General features: G+C 55.4%; 7 protein-coding genes across 7 annotated transcripts; 4 read left to right on the top strand and 3 right to left on the bottom strand.

Annotated features, from left to right (window-relative positions):
- Positions 1-414: 414 nt before the first annotated feature.
- BKA78DRAFT_352190 (uncharacterized protein) lies at positions 415-2,908 on the top strand (the record flags this gene model as incomplete). Its single annotated transcript, XM_066891308.1, has 4 exons — positions 415-631; positions 689-1,207; positions 1,314-2,441; positions 2,817-2,908. The coding sequence occupies 4 exons, from the start codon at positions 415-417 to the stop codon at positions 2,906-2,908; spliced, it is 1,956 nt and encodes a 651-aa protein (XP_066745761.1).
- Positions 2,909-3,910: 1,002 nt separating this feature from the next.
- Positions 3,911-5,079, top strand: BKA78DRAFT_249681 (inhibitor of apoptosis-promoting Bax1-domain-containing protein; the record flags this gene model as incomplete). Its single annotated transcript, XM_066884498.1, has 4 exons — positions 3,911-4,209; positions 4,262-4,501; positions 4,551-4,674; positions 4,723-5,079. 4 exons carry the CDS (start codon positions 3,911-3,913, stop codon positions 5,077-5,079), a joined length of 1,020 nt encoding a protein of 339 aa, XP_066745760.1.
- A 1,036-nt stretch (positions 5,080-6,115) lies between these two features.
- On the top strand, positions 6,116-6,993 carry BKA78DRAFT_122880 (uncharacterized protein). The gene has a single exon (XM_066882462.1). The coding sequence runs from the start codon at positions 6,256-6,258 to the stop codon at positions 6,733-6,735; it is 480 nt and encodes a 159-aa protein (XP_066745759.1). The 5' UTR covers positions 6,116-6,255; the 3' UTR covers positions 6,736-6,993.
- A 1,201-nt stretch (positions 6,994-8,194) lies between these two features.
- Positions 8,195-9,671, top strand: BKA78DRAFT_122828 (Ser-Thr-rich glycosyl-phosphatidyl-inositol-anchored membrane family-domain-containing protein). The gene is made up of 4 exons (XM_066882460.1): positions 8,195-8,433; positions 8,552-8,795; positions 8,847-9,183; positions 9,289-9,671. Exons 1-4 carry the CDS (start codon positions 8,320-8,322, stop codon positions 9,578-9,580), a joined length of 987 nt encoding a protein of 328 aa, XP_066745758.1. The 5' UTR covers positions 8,195-8,319; the 3' UTR covers positions 9,581-9,671.
- Positions 9,672-10,077: 406 nt separating this feature from the next.
- BKA78DRAFT_312384 (uncharacterized protein) lies at positions 10,078-10,620 on the bottom strand (the record flags this gene model as incomplete). Its single annotated transcript, XM_066888296.1, has 1 exon — positions 10,078-10,620. A coding segment is annotated over exon 1 (272 nt), but the record flags the coding sequence as incomplete, so codon positions are not given.
- Positions 10,621-11,041: 421 nt separating this feature from the next.
- On the bottom strand, positions 11,042-13,069 carry BKA78DRAFT_122847 (uncharacterized protein). The gene is made up of 6 exons (XM_066882461.1): positions 12,987-13,069; positions 12,932-12,937; positions 12,820-12,882; positions 11,989-12,759; positions 11,456-11,936; positions 11,042-11,407 (listed from the first exon to the last, which is right to left on the bottom strand). Exons 1-6 carry the CDS (start codon positions 12,987-12,989, stop codon positions 11,286-11,288), a joined length of 1,446 nt encoding a protein of 481 aa, XP_066745756.1. The 5' UTR covers positions 12,990-13,069; the 3' UTR covers positions 11,042-11,285.
- A 268-nt stretch (positions 13,070-13,337) lies between these two features.
- BKA78DRAFT_281512 (uncharacterized protein) lies at positions 13,338-15,443 on the bottom strand. Its single transcript, XM_066885632.1, has 2 exons — positions 14,346-15,443; positions 13,338-14,298 (listed from the first exon to the last, which is right to left on the bottom strand). The coding sequence occupies exons 1-2, from the start codon at positions 15,369-15,371 to the stop codon at positions 13,699-13,701; spliced, it is 1,626 nt and encodes a 541-aa protein (XP_066745755.1). The 5' UTR covers positions 15,372-15,443; the 3' UTR covers positions 13,338-13,698.
- Between the last annotated feature and the right edge of the window lie 351 nt (positions 15,444-15,794).

Below are 15,794 nucleotides of genomic sequence, written 5' to 3'. Positions count from 1 at the left end.
GCTCTGGCGGCACCCGCCAGCTACTTAGCCTACCAGAAAACTATCCGGTAACCGTCCACATGCCCTTGCCAGACGGCGCTCCTGATTGGACCATGGCATCACATAATGGTTTGAATTGCGTTCCCGTTACCTGGGAGGAGCCTTCTCGCTATTGTTGCTGGCGAGATGTCAGCAAACAGATAGGGGGATTCGTGTGTTTTTTTCCATCGATCGACGGAGGCGCAGAAAGACGTCTAGCGGCAGCAACCCAACTGACCGGCCGGAAACGCGCTCGCGCTCCGTCCATCGTCCTTTAAACTTGGTGTTTCCCTGAGCACCGCCTTGCACTGAGTTTTTTGCCGCTTGCTGCTCTTCCACCTCCCCATACCTACCACACGCGTTCGTTGTCTCTTCAAACTGCGACGACTGCTGGAAATGAAGCGCTTGATCGTGTGCTGTGATGGCACATGGGTCAGCTCCGACCATGGCGATGACAGCCTGCCTTCTAACGTGGCTCGCCTCGCGCGCATGATTGCACACGAAGGCGAGGATCGTCTGGGGAAATCTGTTCAGCAAATCGTCCACTACCAAGCTGGAAATGCCACGAGCGCGAGCGAGCTGTTGACCTTGCCCGTCTTCTACATCTTGCCAGGTACCGAGACCAAAAACTGCTCTGTGGAGTTGTAGGGCTGATAACGCGAGCTTCAAGGAGTGTCCAGTGCGACTCTCGAACCGAATGTCGCCGCAGCGTATCAGTTCATTGCTGCGAATTATTCTCCCGGCGACCCAGACGCAAAGCCTCCCGTTCCGCCCGATGAGATCTTCATCTTTGGATTCAGCCGTGGCGCATACACTGCGCGTACAGTCGCGGGGTTGATTACGAAAATGGGCCTCCTGCGTGCCGAGGAACTGTCGCTGTTTCCTCGAGCGTATGAAATTTATCGGAAGAAGGATACGACGGCTGTAAACGTAGAGAACCATGGGTACGATAAGAGCAGGGATATCATCAAGAAGCTGTGGATGTGGGCGGGAGCAGTGAAGAATAAAGAGAGTGGCCCAGAGGAAATTTGGCAGTTGCGCAAAGCAATGCATGACGGACCAGTCAAAGTCAAGGTGGTTGGTGTGTGGGATACGGTGGGATCGAGAGGTCTTCCTGAAAGCTCTCTGACAAAGGTCGTGCCGTGCGTGAACGAGGAGTTCAAGTTCCATGACACGGCGTTGCATGAAAGTAAGTCGGGTGTCTTTCTTCGCCGGGTCCACGGCGAACATTGCCGTCTCGGAATATTATTGCATGGAGGGGTTTTCTCTTTGTGGCCAGGCTGATTGATTTGCAGACATTGAGCACGCCTTCCATGCCCTTGCATTGGACGAACATCGTGGTTCCTTGCCACCGACTCTTTGGCATTTGCCCAACTCGAACGTCACCACTGAGTTGAAGCAGTGCTGGTTCCCTGGCTTTCACAACAACGTCGGAGGTGGCACCAGCAAGATCGACACTTGGACGGAGGATTCAACCGATATCGACGAACTCAGCCTGGCCTGGATGTGCGACCAAGTGGACGGAATGCTCGCTTTCAACGATCGTGCGGTCAAGAGATTCCTCGGGCGCAAGTGCGAGGCGAAGAACAGCTGGGCGACTGGGAAAATTGTCGACACAACAACGATGGCCTCTCGTTGGCCAATGTCAGGGGGAGATGCTGTGAGAACACCAGGCGGCTATCATTACCAAAAGACCGAGGGTAGACTTGTTCGCCGGCCCCGGTTTCCGGTACCATACGAGAAGGTGTCCGACCCGTCGCATGAGGATGTCAACTTCCTCATCCAAGAGGCTACTGGAATGCCGGTCATCTATAAAGGGCAAAGCTTTCGCACAAACGAGACGATACATCCGTCCGTAAAACACCGAGCCACTGCAATGGACCACCCGCAATTCGGCTACCGCCCAATCGCATTCAGCGAACGCATAGATTGGCCATATCTACGCCAGTCGGCGCCCGAATGGGAATGGATTGACACAAAGACCGGGGATGGCGCGCACTGGATGAGGCCAACGGTTCCGAAGCTCAGCGGTTGGTTGTGGACATACCCGACGGAGAGGGAAGTAAGAATTGAAGAGTGGGCGATCAAAGAAGTCAAAGGGCTGAACAACTTTGAAGCTCGGTTGCTCCCAAACGAGCTCATGTTGGACCAGTACACCCTCAACAAGATCCGCTTGGAGACGTCGGAGGAAGGGACGGACGGGCTTGCTCAAGTGTTCTGGACGCGGACAGGAAAGCATGACCCCAAGATTTACAAGAAGAGGATAGCAGGAACCGAGAAGCCGCCGCGGCCTCTGAGTATGAGTGCAGTATCACCCGGCATCGAGAAGTATCTGGAGACCAGACCCAGGTCGAACACCACGGGAACAGGAACTGAGGTGGGCGCTCCACGGCTGAGTCGCACAAACAGTGCCCGAGAAAGGAGTACGCCAAGTCCGCTGCAAAGAAGACCGATGCATTCCAGGAAGCCGTCGATACCACTTGAGAAAGGCAAGTCTGCGAGAGCATCCGATGCGAAATCGTCTGATTCAGATGGCAAGCGATCCGCTCCATAGCTGAGCGCGCCCTTGAACTGTTTGGAGGAAACCTTTGAAGTCTTCTTGCTTCATTTTTGGTGGTAAATTTGCGGAAGAACTTGCTGAAGTTGACGTTGCGTTGAAGCATGACAGGCTTCGGTTCTTTCCATTCTCTTCCTTCTTCCTTCCTGTCCAATTTTCGAATATAGTCGTACATACCCTTCAAACCATTTCGATTCATTGTCGACATTTTGCATAAGAAGACCTGCTAACAAGTAGGCAGACCACTTGACGCTACTGCGTTACCTGCATTCAACAATGCAGGTTCTTGGAATCCCGGCCGAGGAAGTGCCCAAAAACGGCAATTGGCACTGATGGGGAGGTTTGCGGGTGCGGAGCATCTGCACAGATGCTCTTGTGGAGTTGGTGGCTCAATTGGCGCGGCCGCTTGCGAATTCTCCGACTTGGTGTAGATTGCAGGCAGATACAATTCGATGAGGTTTGGTGTGGAATCAATGTTTCGAAAGCTGCGTCCGGTCTCTTGTTTGGTGCATTCTATGCACGCGTCGTGCTCGGAATCGACGTGCTCTGCAGATATCTTGTCGTCTTCAATCTTCATGTATTCCTGTTGTAGGTCTCTTGCTTCAATTCCAGGTCGCGAGAAACGGTCGACTTGGCTGGCGACGATTGAAATTGCCGACTCCGAGATTTCCTGGTGCTAGATAAGAACGCATGGAGACTGGGAGTCTTCAAGCATCTTGCTTTAAACATGGAGAATATTCCCTCTCTTGAAGAAAGGTTGCAAGGAGCATTCAAGCGCTTGAGCCTGGGTGAGCGACGACCTGGAACTATGCCCGGGTTGAACTTCTTTCGTCATCAACTGCGGTGCCTTATTTGCGGCATTGCAACGTCGTGAAAAGACAAAGAGTAGGAAATCGTGAGTCGAAAAGGAGACAGTGGCTTGGAGGCGATTCATCGTGGCGGAGTGTTCAAAGAGGAAAAGTCGGAACAGCGCTACGCCGAGTCTTCGAGTCCAACAGGTTTGCCTTCATGCCCAGCGATGAAGCAAATGCCTCATGCCGAGACCTCCATAGGTCCGTAGGCAGTGGCTCTGCATCTCTCAGCATTGTAATGTCGAATCCCAATGAGTTTTCAGCATTCGTCCGCATTGCGAGTCGAATCGTGATGAAGACCAATGACGACAATCTTGGGTAAGCTGGAAGCTTCTGTACTGGAGTTACCGCGCTAAACCCCGCCGCCAAGACATTACGGCATTCACTTTACTACCTGCGAGCTTCCTCGCCATCCGTTCATCATCCTACAACACCTTCACCAAACACCTCAATCAACCTCTACGTTTCCTAGGAATCGTCCACAATGGCGTTTATCCTACGGCGACCGTTCGCCATCGCGTCTGCTCTGAAGCAGGCTCCCACGGCTTCATCAACCACGATCCGCGCATTCCACCACACGCCACTCAAGTCTGCGCCATCCAACTTCTTCACCTCTCGCGCCACGACCGGTTCTACTTTTGCTCAATCACGAAATGTCTTCCGGAATACTTTTCGCCGTACCTATATGCAGGGCAGCACTCCTACCGTGCAAGCCGGCAACATGAAGCAGCGCCTGCTTTATGGCGCAGGTATCTTTGGCGGTGCGGTTTTGGCCACCAACTTGTAAGAATAACAATGGGAAAGCATCGAAAGACGATGCTGACCACAATCACAGGATCTTTAACCGTGAGACCCGCGAGGATGGCGGCATGCCCATTTTCGAGCGTGCGTACCTGAACGAGACTTTCCTTCACACTGGTCTTGGTATCGGCATCATCGGTGTCGCTGCTAGCGCTCTGCACCGCAGTGGCTGGAGCTACAGGCTCATGGCCACCAACCCGTGGCTCGTCGCTGGTCTTGGTCTCGTTGGCTCCATTGGTTCTATGTACGGCTGCATGGCCATCCACCCAGACAAGTAAGTTGGCGCTCAAGGATATACGGTGGACAAGACTGACTGTCGACAGCTACATTCCCAAGTATGCTCTCTGGACTGCCTTCAACCTGACGCAGGCTGCTCTGCTTTCGCCGCTCTTCTTCATGCAGCCTGCCCTCCTCGCCCGCGCTGGTCTGTACACTGTTGGAATGATGGTAAGCATAGAAGCTTTTTAGCAAATTTCCACCGCTAACGCGGATTAGGGTTCCATCGCCTTCGTCGGTGCCACCGCCAAGCAAGAAAAGTACCTCTACCTCGGTGGCCCCCTGCTCGCCGGTGTTGCCATCGTTGCGCTCTCTGGACTCGCCCCTCTGGTCCTGCCCGCCACCGCTACCCGCACCCTGATGTGGACTGAGAACCTCTGGCTGTACGGTGGTCTGGCCGTCTTTGGTGGCTTCACCCTGTACGACATCCAGAAGATCCTGCACCACGCCCGCATGGCCGAGCGCGGCATGATCCCCAGGGACGCCGTCAAGGAGAGCATCAGCCTCGAGCTCGACTTTATCAACATCTTCATCCGGTTGGTCCAGATCCTGGGCATGCAGCAGCGGAGGAAGTAAAGAATCAATGGGGGAAGAAGACAGATTTGAAGTAGGGTAGGCTGGCAGATTCGATCTGGATGGCGGGACTGACAAGTCTTCATCATGGGCGTTTTTTCTTTGTACTCTTGACCAACGGGTTTGCTTTTTTAGTGCGACAAGAGTTGCACACGTTCTCCTATCCCCGCTCCTCAAGCGATTGACGTCAGTAGCCAGTGCCGTTGAGGCATTTGGACACAAATACAACGAGGTAATTGAAAGGAACTTTCTGGGTATCAGTGACTACCGTTTTCGTGGCAACATTGTCGCTTGCTTGCTCTTTCACCAACTTACTTCCTCCAATGGCCATGGCTGTGGCCAACAACTTTCATCAGATACTTCGACTCACCATCAACCGAGGGGGCCTCACAACAATGACATGGCGGTGTTCTTGGCATGGGCGAGGCAAGAGAGTGCTCTCTTGACCGAAGAGCCGCAGCAACAAACCAAAGGAGCGGTGCATGCGAGGGCTGATTGACGGCGAGCATGCGCACTGCTTCAGCAATAGGGGCAAAGACGGCTGCGACTCCTCACTTTCCCGCTCGAAGCAATGGTCAGGTCTCGGGCCAGCAAGTCTTGTTTCCTCTCGCATTGCTTATTTGCTCTGGGGCGAGCTTCTTTTTGGCTGAGTGTTTTTTTTTTTTTTTTTTTTTTTTGAGAGCGAAGACCAGCGCGTGGTGGGCAGGGTAGGAGAGACAAAACAAGCCAGCCAGCTATGTATTGGGAGAAATCCAGAATGGATGGATGGGTGAATAGCTGAGTCGACCACCAGTGAACGGAGGCATGGAGGCCAAAACAACTCGTCCACCGAACCAATGTCTTCCCAAATTCTATTTCTGGCACCCGCAGGTCCATCCGCGCATGTGGTCTGTCTGTCATCACTCATCCTTTCTGCCTGCCAGGCTGTCTGCCTCGGCCCTGGTCCTGGAAATCGTCCCCAACTCAATCAGGCACTTCTTCGATGACACCGCTACTTTCATACCACGGACGGGCAATACAGTCTTGTTTTGTCCGTCTGTGTCCCTTTTTTGTTGCCGCCGCCATCCATCGCATCACGCCACCGCCTAGCCTAGCTGGATCTGGGGGACGCTCGCTGCCTAAAAATGAAATGCGGATTGCGGCCACCGGGCGGACGAAAACAATCACGTCGTCCGTCGGATGGGATGGGATGGGGGCCGAAGCAGACCTGAGCGGATGGGCTGGATGCGATGGATGGGAAGGGAAAGGCCTGGACCGTCGTTGGAGCCTACCCAGGATTCGGATTCTGTATTCAGCAGTGGCAGGCAGGTCCGCATGCGCGCGAGCAAGCAGGCAAGAAAGCGGAGGCAGGGGAACGCATGCAGTCAGTCGCCAAGTAAGCTTGCGTGTGAAGCTTGTCGAGAAGCTTGTCGAGCAGCCGCCATGCATATGACGCATAATTGGTTCAGCCTCAGGCGGCTATTCAGATTGAGAATAGTAGAAGGATTTTGGCCCCCTATTACTCCTCCTAACACTGTGGAAGCAAGAAAACAAGCGAGTGTGAGTGGACGAAAAGCGGCTTCTCCCGCGCTGCCCTGGCAAGCCACAGACGGAGCAGAGACGAAGGGGCGCAAGGGCGGGCCTCTGAACGGCGCTGTAGCGCACGCTATGAGGGAGTAGCCGCGTTTGCGGATGTTTCCAGTGGTTTGGGTGTTTGGATGATGGGGAGGGAAGGGCAGGGGCGGTAGCGTGTGTGATATTGATTCGTCCGGTGTTGAGTGTTGCGGCCGTGCGTAATCCGCGGAGGAGAGGGTGGCAACTGGCAGCGGATTTGTGAGAGCAAGAACCATACGGAGTCGCGCTGCGGCTGTGAGAGAAGAAAAGCGAGAGAGTTGATCTGAACGTCGACGGAGAGGCGAATGGAAATAACGGATGCCGTGTGCATACGTCCGTACAGTAGGGACTCAGCCTTACCCGAGATGGTCAGTGAGGTTGGTTTGCAAGCAAGCCCGGCGAAGGAGAAAAACGTTTTGCCGAGGTCGCAGTGCTGGTGGTAGTAGTCGTACGACCCCACACAGACTACCAGACTGACAGCACCCGGAAGCGGATACTGGACGCAACGGTCACTAGGAAGGCACCGCCACAATTTCTTGGCCGGGCGCGGAGGATTGGGAGGAATACGGGCCGGCGGTAGTTTTTGACGGCGGGGGGTGTTTATTTTTACCGTGGGATGGGACGTGATACAGATGCAGGAACTACTGGAGGAGTAGTACGAACTTCATGTCGCATTCGCATCGCAGGCCGCAGAGAGTGGTGTTTGTGTTTTGGTGATAGACATGGCCGTAGCCTCGCAGGGCTGCGCGAGTCGCCGACGCACTGGGATCGTCAGGTACGCTCTTTCTCCGCATGGAGGCCCGGGGGTCGGCCGTCGACGGAGATGGGCCTGGTCCTGACGCGCAAAGGGCTGATGAGACATGTTTGAGAGATGACTTTTCCGTGGCGACGCGGCAGCAAACAAATGAAGACGGCTTCAACTGTTGTTTGCGTGAAGATGACATGGACGAGAAGGAAAGGAGCTGTCAACTCTCTGTCACCGCCAAGGCACCGGCTCGTGTCGCTTTTGGTATCTTGATGCTGTTCCTGATGTCACGTCGGGCCGCTGCAGACCCCTGTCAACCATGAACCAAGTTGAGACAAGGATCCGTCGGGCGGCCCTATCCGCTCGACCAACACCACCACAACACACTCAATCGTGACCTGCCCAATTCGTTTCAATGCTGACCGCGTCCAATCCAATTCATTCTGCCCCCTTGGCGCCTACTGCCATGGCCGCCCCCTCGCTGGCTGACACTGGGCCGTACCACGGCGACTACAAGCCAGCACAATCTCCGCCATGCCTCCGTCCCGTTGACTCTTTGAGATTAGCTGTGCCCATCTTGCCTACCGATACGACCACCAGGCCCACTGGCACAGTCCGCTGCTCGGCTATATGCGATGAAGGACCGCCGCGCTGACATGGGCCCCAAGTGATACGCTTTCCCGCTCGGTCCTCAACGCCCACTCCACTCGACCACTTCCCATTTAATACTTTTTCAGCCACCACCCGCAACCGTCTTCCCTTCTTTTCTTCCCTGTTTCTCATCATCCACAAACCATTTTCCAGAAGCTCTAGCGGCTTCATCCACTCTTTTATCAGAAGCATCCCTCCCAGTCATTCCTTGCTCCACACGACGCCAACAGTCATTCGTTGCTCAATCAGTCAATATGCTCTCCAACGACTTTTCCCTCTTCGCCCTCTTCACGGCCGGCCTGGCCACCCTCGTCAAGGCTGACGACCTGCCCACCGGCAACGCCATCTACCTCCCCGGCACCGGCTCCGTGAGTGAACTCCATCCTCATCTACTGCAGAGGTTTTCTTGCCGGCGTCGCGTCCTCCCTGATTACCAGGACCACCTTTATGCGGGCGATTGAACCACCAGCTGACGTTTGCGCGCAGATCGTCCCCGTTGGCCAGCGCTACGACATTACCTGGAACTCGACCTCGCCCTACTCGGGTGGCACCGTCTCCCTCTACCTGTGCAAGGGTCCTTCCACCAACTGCGTCACGGTTGGCACCATTGCCTCTGGCACTCCCAACGATGGTGTTTACGAGTGGACTCCCTCGACCTCGCTCGCCGACAGCAACGGCGACACTGGCTACGGCATGAAGATTGTCATTGACTCCAACGGCGCCTACCAATGTGCGTATCTCTAGATCATGCTGTAAAAAGACTTCACTGACATTCACCCAGGGAGCACGCAATTCGGCATCTCCAACAAGAACTCGGGCTCCAGCTCCAGCTCCTCCGCTGCTGCTACCAGCGCCTCCGTCAAGGTTGACAGCGTCTCGACCTCTTCCTCGGTCGTTTCCGCCTCGTCGGTCCCCGCCAAGTCGTCGTCCACCGAGAAGGTCGTCACCGAGACCCTGACCGAGTTCACGACCTACTGCCCCGAGGCCACCACCTTTGCCCACGGCAGCAAGACGTACACCGTTACCGGTGCCTCGAGCGTCAGCCTGGACTGCGGCAACGGTGCCTGCGTCGTCACCCGCCCCGTCTACACCAGCACGGTCACTAGCTGCAAGGACTGGTACGTTTGACTCCGCTTTTCATTCCGATTAGCAACGCCAACCCTCCCCCCAAACAACCACAACCCTTGAACAAAGAAAAGCATCAAAAACTAACACACCCACAGCGCCACCGCCACGCCCATCCTCTCGACCCCGACCCCCATCGTCTCCCTCGCCACCTCGACCAAGGTCGCCGGCGTGACCACGGCCGTCACGACCGCTCCCGCCGCCGTCGTCCCCAGCGCCGGCTCTCCCCAGGGCACCCCCGTCACCACCCCTGGCCGCGTCTCGACCCCCGTCGCCGGCACCCCCGTCACCACCCCCGGTGCTCACTACACGGGTGCCGCGACGGCCGTCAAGGCCGGTGGCTTCGTCGGCATGGTTGCCGGCATGGCTGGTGCCTTCTTTGCTCTTTAAGTTGGATGAGTAGGGAAGAGATTGGTGAGGTGGAGAGAAGTGAAGGGAAGGAAAAAGTCTGAAGGTGGTCGTGGTTGTCTTTGCTTCGTTTTTCTGCTCTCACGCCGCAAGGCAAGGTAGAGCCGAAACCTTCTTTTCTTCAACGACTTCTATCTGTATATCCTCTTTTTTTCCTTTGCTGATGTTCTTCTTTTTGTTTCCTTATACCCAACCCACCAACCAACTCGGGCCTATCCAGACGCGATGCGCGCATGCACCCGTCGAGGGGTTCAATGAATGTGTTATGCTCCCCGTCTGTCTGTTTGCCATCTTGCTTGCTTGCCTGCCTGCCCCTTCGCCACATCTGTTCAGACGTCTGTGCTTATTGTTGCTGCCGTGTTGCTGCTTTTGCTCGTGCGCGTCCTGCTCGTTTGCTCGTTCGTATCACAAAAGCAACCCACGAACGTCCGTCGTCCCTTCGCTGCTCCACCTCTGCCTACCCAAGGACAACGCATGCAGATCAACCCATGTTTCAAAAACATCGGCCACGCGTCAAAGGGCGGGATTGACACCTCAACTCAGCAGAAAAGGAGAGGCAAGAACATGCGCCAAACAGGACACTCGGTCGACCTCAAGAGGGACGGGGGAGGGGTATCCTGAACGGGGGGCCAACGAAAGACAAGAGCTGGCTGCGGAGGCAACGAACGAACGAGGATTGGATGAGGGGAAAAATTTGGCAGTGCAGTAGTGAGGAAGGGCATGAAGGATGGAATTCGAGAAGCATCGGCGGCAGCAGCAGCAGTAGCGTGTAATGGTTGACAGAGAAGGTTGAATTGTTGGAGTGATGGGTAGATCAAACGCTGTAGCTATAGTAATACCTAATGTAGTATCCAACAATCTCATGCCACGAAGCAAGCCGGGCTCGCTCACGCCAAAGTCCTAGTCGTGTTGACGACTGAATCTCATTCACATGTTGCAAAGCAAATGGAGCGCGCTCCCACGGATACCACGGCATGATGACGACTGAATCTCATTCATATCATACTCGGCTACTTTTTTGCAACCCATCCGTCGTACGGTCGTCCGTTAAGATACCATCAGAACGCACCCCACGTCGTTCTGCCATCCACCACGCTCTCCTACTCGCGCCAATCCCCCGCCCCTCCCCTTCCCCCCCAACCTTTCCTCAACCAATATATATCCAATATCTCCAGAATACACCCAACCCAGACAATTAAGGAGACACGAAACCTCACCAAGGAGCCGCGTGATTACAAAAAGGAGACGAAGGGAAAGGAAAGCAGCAGAACCCCGGGAGAGATGCACAGGAGAGAGGAGAAGAAGAAGAGAGAAAGACTTAAGAAAGTCAAGGTAACATGACGGAAGAGCTGCTAGAAAAGGAGGTGGTGAGAAGAGCGGCTGGCCATTCTTTCCCTCCTGCCGCCACTGCCATGACGCTGCCAAGTAAGGACGCAGTTGGACGACCAAGTGCCGCACTCCGCTTCGCCAATGGGTCCAGATAGAAGATAAAACGGGACCGGACGAAACCGAGGCAAAAGCAGCAGAGAAGCAACGCTCTTCTACGACAACGACAGAGAAGACACGTCAAGGGTTGTCTTCAAGAAAGCTCATGGCGATTTGAGCTCTAGTCAAAGTGCTCTTAGCACCAACTTCGGCCGTCGCGCTTTCGTAGTCACCGTCGCTGGGCGTTGCCGGAGAACCAGAGTCAGCAGAGCCAGAGCGGGTGTTGGTGCCTTGGGAGCCGTTGCCGCCGCCGCTGCTGTCCTCTGCTGTACACCAATTGCTCCGTCAGCCAGACCAGAGCGCATTTCCTGCGCCGACTCACTACTGATCAAGCTCAATCAGACGGCGTACCATTGGCGGCGGCTTCAATACCGTTCAACGCGCCAGTGAAAGAGGCACCCGAGTCGCGCGACGGCGTCTCGTTGCCGCCCATACCATTGCCCATGGGTCCACCTCCCATGCCCACGCCAGGCGTCGAGTTGAGGTTGTGCGTGGGGTGCGTATGCGCTGCCGCGCTGGCCGAATGCGTGTGGTGCGCTCCGTGGACATTGAGACGCGCAGTCTCGTCCTCCTCGCCCATGCCGTCGACGTCAGGCCAGAAGCGCTCTTCCAGCCAGCAAACTTGCTCAAACAGCTGCTCGCAGCGCTGCATCTCTTCCTTGCCATTCGGTGAGGTAGTTGTGTTGGCGAGCTCGTCGACGAGGAGGCGGCAGGCGTCGACGAATTTGGAAAACGGCGCCGACGTCCAGTTCGGAATGAGCTGTTGGTGCAAAGCGACGATGTGAGGGTCGGTGGATGGCATTGAGAGAGTGGGCGTAAACGATGCCGCATACGTCCAGGCGGTTCGATAGACCTGGTTCGTCTTAGCGCCTGATGGCTGGAAAGGGAGGGACAAGTCGACTTACATGCTCTGTTGCCCACAATACCACCATGCCTTCCAGCAGGCTAGCTCCAGTGCTGGTGGAACTGACAAACAAGTCAAGATATGCGCGCGTAATATGGTTCGGCGGCTCCTCCGTCATTTGCAAGCCGAACTTGGTCGCCGTGATTTCGAAAAAGGTCATTTCGCGACGAATGTTGTTCAGCGCGCTAATGAGCAAGTCCATCACACGGTAGGTCTGGTTGAATTGGCTATTTGCCACTACAGGCAGCCGGATTTTGGCCAACATGTTGCCAATAAACCTGATGTATCCCCGAGCATAGTGCGCGTCTTGAACCAGCCACTGGCACAGTGCCGGCGCAGACAGTGTTCCGCAACCAGCATGCGAGAGGAACGGTTGTTGCGTCGCAGCCGTGAATGAGGCCTGGTACTTGTTCAAGAGATGTGCCACGAGCGACGGGTGTTGTTGCGGAGCGGGCTGCGGGGCAGGGTGCGGTGCGATAGCCTGACCTTCACGCGATCGCTTGTTCGTGTTGGGTCCACGACGATGGACCTGAAGGTTTGGATTCGGGTGGGTTCCGTTCAGGATGCTGCGATTAGGAGTATTCTCCTGCGTCATATTTGGGTCGATTGAACCGCTGCCAGCAGCACCGTCTCTTCTGGCCTGCTCGGCCTGAATGTACGGCAGCGCTTCTGGAGAGCTCAGGTAGGCCTGGCATCCTTGGAGATGTTCAATCTGGCGCGTCGTGTTCTTCGCGCGCGTAAAGCCGCAGTGAAGGCATCGGACTTTGGCACACTGCTCGTGTTGTGAGTAGGCGCGCGACGCGACAAACGTAGGTGAGGCAAAGAAACTCACCTTTGACGGACTGGTCTGGTCCGTATACTCTTGGAACGCATTTTTGATCAAGTCGTTTGCATGCTAAGACGTTAGCCAGGACTGTACACGGCGTATGAGCGCGGCTGTATACCCTCCCCTGTTGAATGTTAGCGAAGCCGGCATCAAAAGCTGGACTTGTCACTTACCATTGCGTGCCGTTTGCCTTTAGATCGCGGCGGTCGTGAGAGGCGGTTTACAAGACTGTTACGATACAGGTGTATCGTTTTCAGGATCCGGTGGGAGGGGAGAAGACGGGAATCAGGTAAGGCGCGGCTAAGGTTGGGCCTAAAAAAGTCAATGCCGTTACTTCAACTACAGCCAGCACCAAAACTGGCAAGGTATTCCACAGGTGCAGAGAGCTCTTAGTAAGTGGCCCCTGGCATTTTAGGCAATACGCTAGCTGCAAGCAGATGGCCCAGTGCGGCTCGGAAATCAAATTAGCCGAACGGCGTTTGTTGATGCGTCAAAAACTCCGCCTCCGCGAAACATAAGGATGTCAGCAGTCAAAAACATGGTGGAATTGAGATGAGAGAGGAATGTCAGTTTGATATGACCAATATACTTCACGATAATTTTGATCCTGCCGTTGCATTTGTAAGTACTTGCGCTCCAAGATTCGCCGCCATGTTTGGAAAACACCATCATCGTCGGCCAAATTCAGGAGTAAAGATTTGACGCCGCGAGGTCGTCTTCGCTTTTCGAGATTATGATATGGTACAAGGGATGCATTCTGCATCGCAGACTCGGTGCTTACCCACGCCTTTTGACTCGCACAATCGAGAATCCCCTAGATACCGGTCAACTCCCCAAATGATTACGCTGCAGATGTACAAACAGAGCAGACCCGCCAGCGCCTGTTTATTTTGAGTCGGAGCTTCCACCGCCAAAGACTCCAAATACCGCACCCTTCATGCTCTTGGTCATCTCTTCTTGAGCTTTCTTCTCTTCCTCTGCCATCTCCTTGAGCCACTTCTCGCCATTCTCGCGAATCTCCTTCTCCATCGCCTCGTACTGCTTTTGTCCGCGCTCGCGAATCTGGTCCGAGAGCATCTTGCCCTTAGCAAAGCCCTCCGCTGCGGTTTCCTCTCCTACGACAAGGCTTCCCTGGGGCTTCATGCCCAAAGCGCCAGCAAGCTTGCCAAAGCCGCCGCGTCTGGAACTCGAGCCCTTTGATTCGTTGAGCTGTTTCTGGAAGGCTTCGCGTGCCTTTGCCTCTCGGAGAGCAAACTCTGTTGCAATGTCCTTGCCCTCGAACGACTGAATGGCTTTTCGAACATCTGTGATGCCCATGGTTGCAATGTACTCAAGGAAGGGAATCAGAGCAACAAGGTTCTTGTCGCCCTTCTCGCCCTTCCAGGGCGGCAGGACAATGGCGTTCTCGGGCTGGTTCTTCACGTGGCCGGCCTTGGTGTCGATGATGATGGTTTTGCTGAGATCGCGGTTCAGGTAGGAGAGATCCTGACAAAGATTAGCATGAGCATTGATTCACCAGTCGTGGTACTCACCTTGACGTATTCACCCTTCTCGTACCGCGTCGCCTCGCGGAAAAGTGGCCACATTACGATGCGGAATGGGTCAAGCTTCCTAATGACAGGGTCTGCGGCTTGGGAGGGCAAGCTTGTGAAGATGACGAGCTCGTAGTATTGGCACAGGTAGCGGAGGAAGTAATCCACGCCAGGTCGCTTGGCAAACCTCCAGCCATGCTCACGAGACCACTCGCTGTGAATAAGAAGATCCTCCAAACTGAGGACGAGTGTGTAGGGAGGCGCAGGCTCTACCTCTGGCAACAGCTTGGGGAAGACAGGTTCAGTGTAGTATCCGAGAGATCCAGACAACCTCGCCTTTGCCCGAGCATAAATAGCTGATGGTGACCATCCATCCTCAATGTCAGGGTACATCTTGGCCTCCTCTTCAGACTCCCATGGCCTGGCCAGGTACAGTCCACCCGAAGCCAGGAAAAGTATAGAGGCGATTCCGGTGAGCTTCGCGTAGCGGTCCCGCCGCCTGTCGGTCGAAGTCTCGTACGCCGACTTGGGAAGCTCGCCACCTTCGCCGCCACCGCGGCCACCGGCCTCTGCCTCTGCATTCGGGTCGTCGGCGACGTTGAGCTCCGGCGTGTTTTCTTTGGACTCGGATTTCGACTTGAGGAATTCGGCTTCAAATGTAGACGGGATGCCTTGCGTCAGGTCTGGGAGCGGCTGCCTTGGTTGCTCTGGCTGGCTTTCTGTGACGTCCTCTTCGGGTGTAGCATCTTTGGCCGCGCCGGCGGCGGTTGCGCCAGGACCTGGTTGTGATTTTGGCGCGGTGTTCTTTTCGGCGGACGCGTTGGGGTTGAATTCTGCGGCTTGCTCGGTGGACTCGGGTTGGGAGGGAGACTTTGGTCGTGAGGAGTCGGGAGTGGGTCCAGAGGCGTTGGAGTTGGGCGCACGATTCTTCGCGTAGCCTCTCGTCCACAGAGCTGGCGTCGCTCTGGGAGCTGCGGAGAGCAGCGGCCGGGCGGCAGCAAGACGGAGAGCTGCGCGCGGGAGCATCACTGGGGCGATTGGGTTGGCGCGACGAGCGGAGACAGACTGGTGATGGAATGAGCCCGCACTGAAGTTGTGATGAAGCAGTGGAGGCGGAATCGGATGACGATGCAGTCTCTCAGAATTTCAGAGCACGGGCCATATTTACACTGACTCGTGCAGCACCGCATCTTGTGGCTACGTCAAAGCAACCCGGTCGAAGCGTGCCTGGGATATCTATCGGAATCTACATCTGTCCTCTCCATCGCCCCTCTCCGTCCCTGATCCTCTCGTGGAGCTTGGAGATAACGGTTGTCTCTCCAGTCGCTCTGCCTCTCCCATGCCGTCTCCAAGGGCTCTCCCTCGGGTATGCTGTCATTTTGGCCGGCGCTGAACAGGGCCGCACCTCAACTTGGCGCCAGCAATTTTGCACCAGGTCTGGGAGGTCTC

This window comes from Phyllosticta capitalensis, assembly GCF_038381095.1.
Source record: "Phyllosticta capitalensis strain CBS 128856 chromosome Unknown BKA78scaffold_4, whole genome shotgun sequence".
Classification (NCBI taxonomy): domain Eukaryota; kingdom Fungi; phylum Ascomycota; class Dothideomycetes; order Botryosphaeriales; family Phyllostictaceae; genus Phyllosticta; species Phyllosticta capitalensis.
The sequence above is the reverse complement of the archived record's forward strand: the minus strand, read 5'-3'. Positions and strand labels throughout refer to the sequence as shown.

What these genes read in the sequence shown, in the direction of transcription:
- BKA78DRAFT_122880 (XM_066882462.1), top strand. Translation starts at nt 6,256, where the DNA reads ATGGGATGGGATGGGGGCCGAAGCAGACCTGAGCGGATGGGCTGGATG.
- BKA78DRAFT_122847 (XM_066882461.1), bottom strand. An exon ending in ACCAGACCAGTCCGTCAAAG is followed by an intron (nt 12,760 to 12,819) that starts GTGAGTTTCTTT and finishes CAACACGAGCAG; the next exon opens with TGTGCCAAAGTCCGATGCCT. An exon ending in TATTGTGGGCAACAGAGCAT is followed by an intron (nt 11,937 to 11,988) that starts GTAAGTCGACTT and finishes AAGACGAACCAG; the next exon opens with GTCTATCGAACCGCCTGGAC.
- BKA78DRAFT_281512 (XM_066885632.1), bottom strand. Translation starts at nt 15,371, where the DNA reads ATGCTCCCGCGCGCAGCTCTCCGTCTTGCTGCCGCCCGGCCGCTGCTC. An exon ending in AGAAGGGTGAATACGTCAAG is followed by an intron (nt 14,299 to 14,345) that starts GTGAGTACCACG and finishes AATCTTTGTCAG; the next exon opens with GATCTCTCCTACCTGAACCG.
- BKA78DRAFT_122828 (XM_066882460.1), top strand. Translation starts at nt 8,320, where the DNA reads ATGCTCTCCAACGACTTTTCCCTCTTCGCCCTCTTCACGGCCGGCCTG. An exon ending in ACCTCCCCGGCACCGGCTCC is followed by an intron (nt 8,434 to 8,551) that starts GTGAGTGAACTC and finishes GTTTGCGCGCAG; the next exon opens with ATCGTCCCCGTTGGCCAGCG. An exon ending in GTCACTAGCTGCAAGGACTG is followed by an intron (nt 9,184 to 9,288) that starts GTACGTTTGACT and finishes ACACACCCACAG; the next exon opens with CGCCACCGCCACGCCCATCC.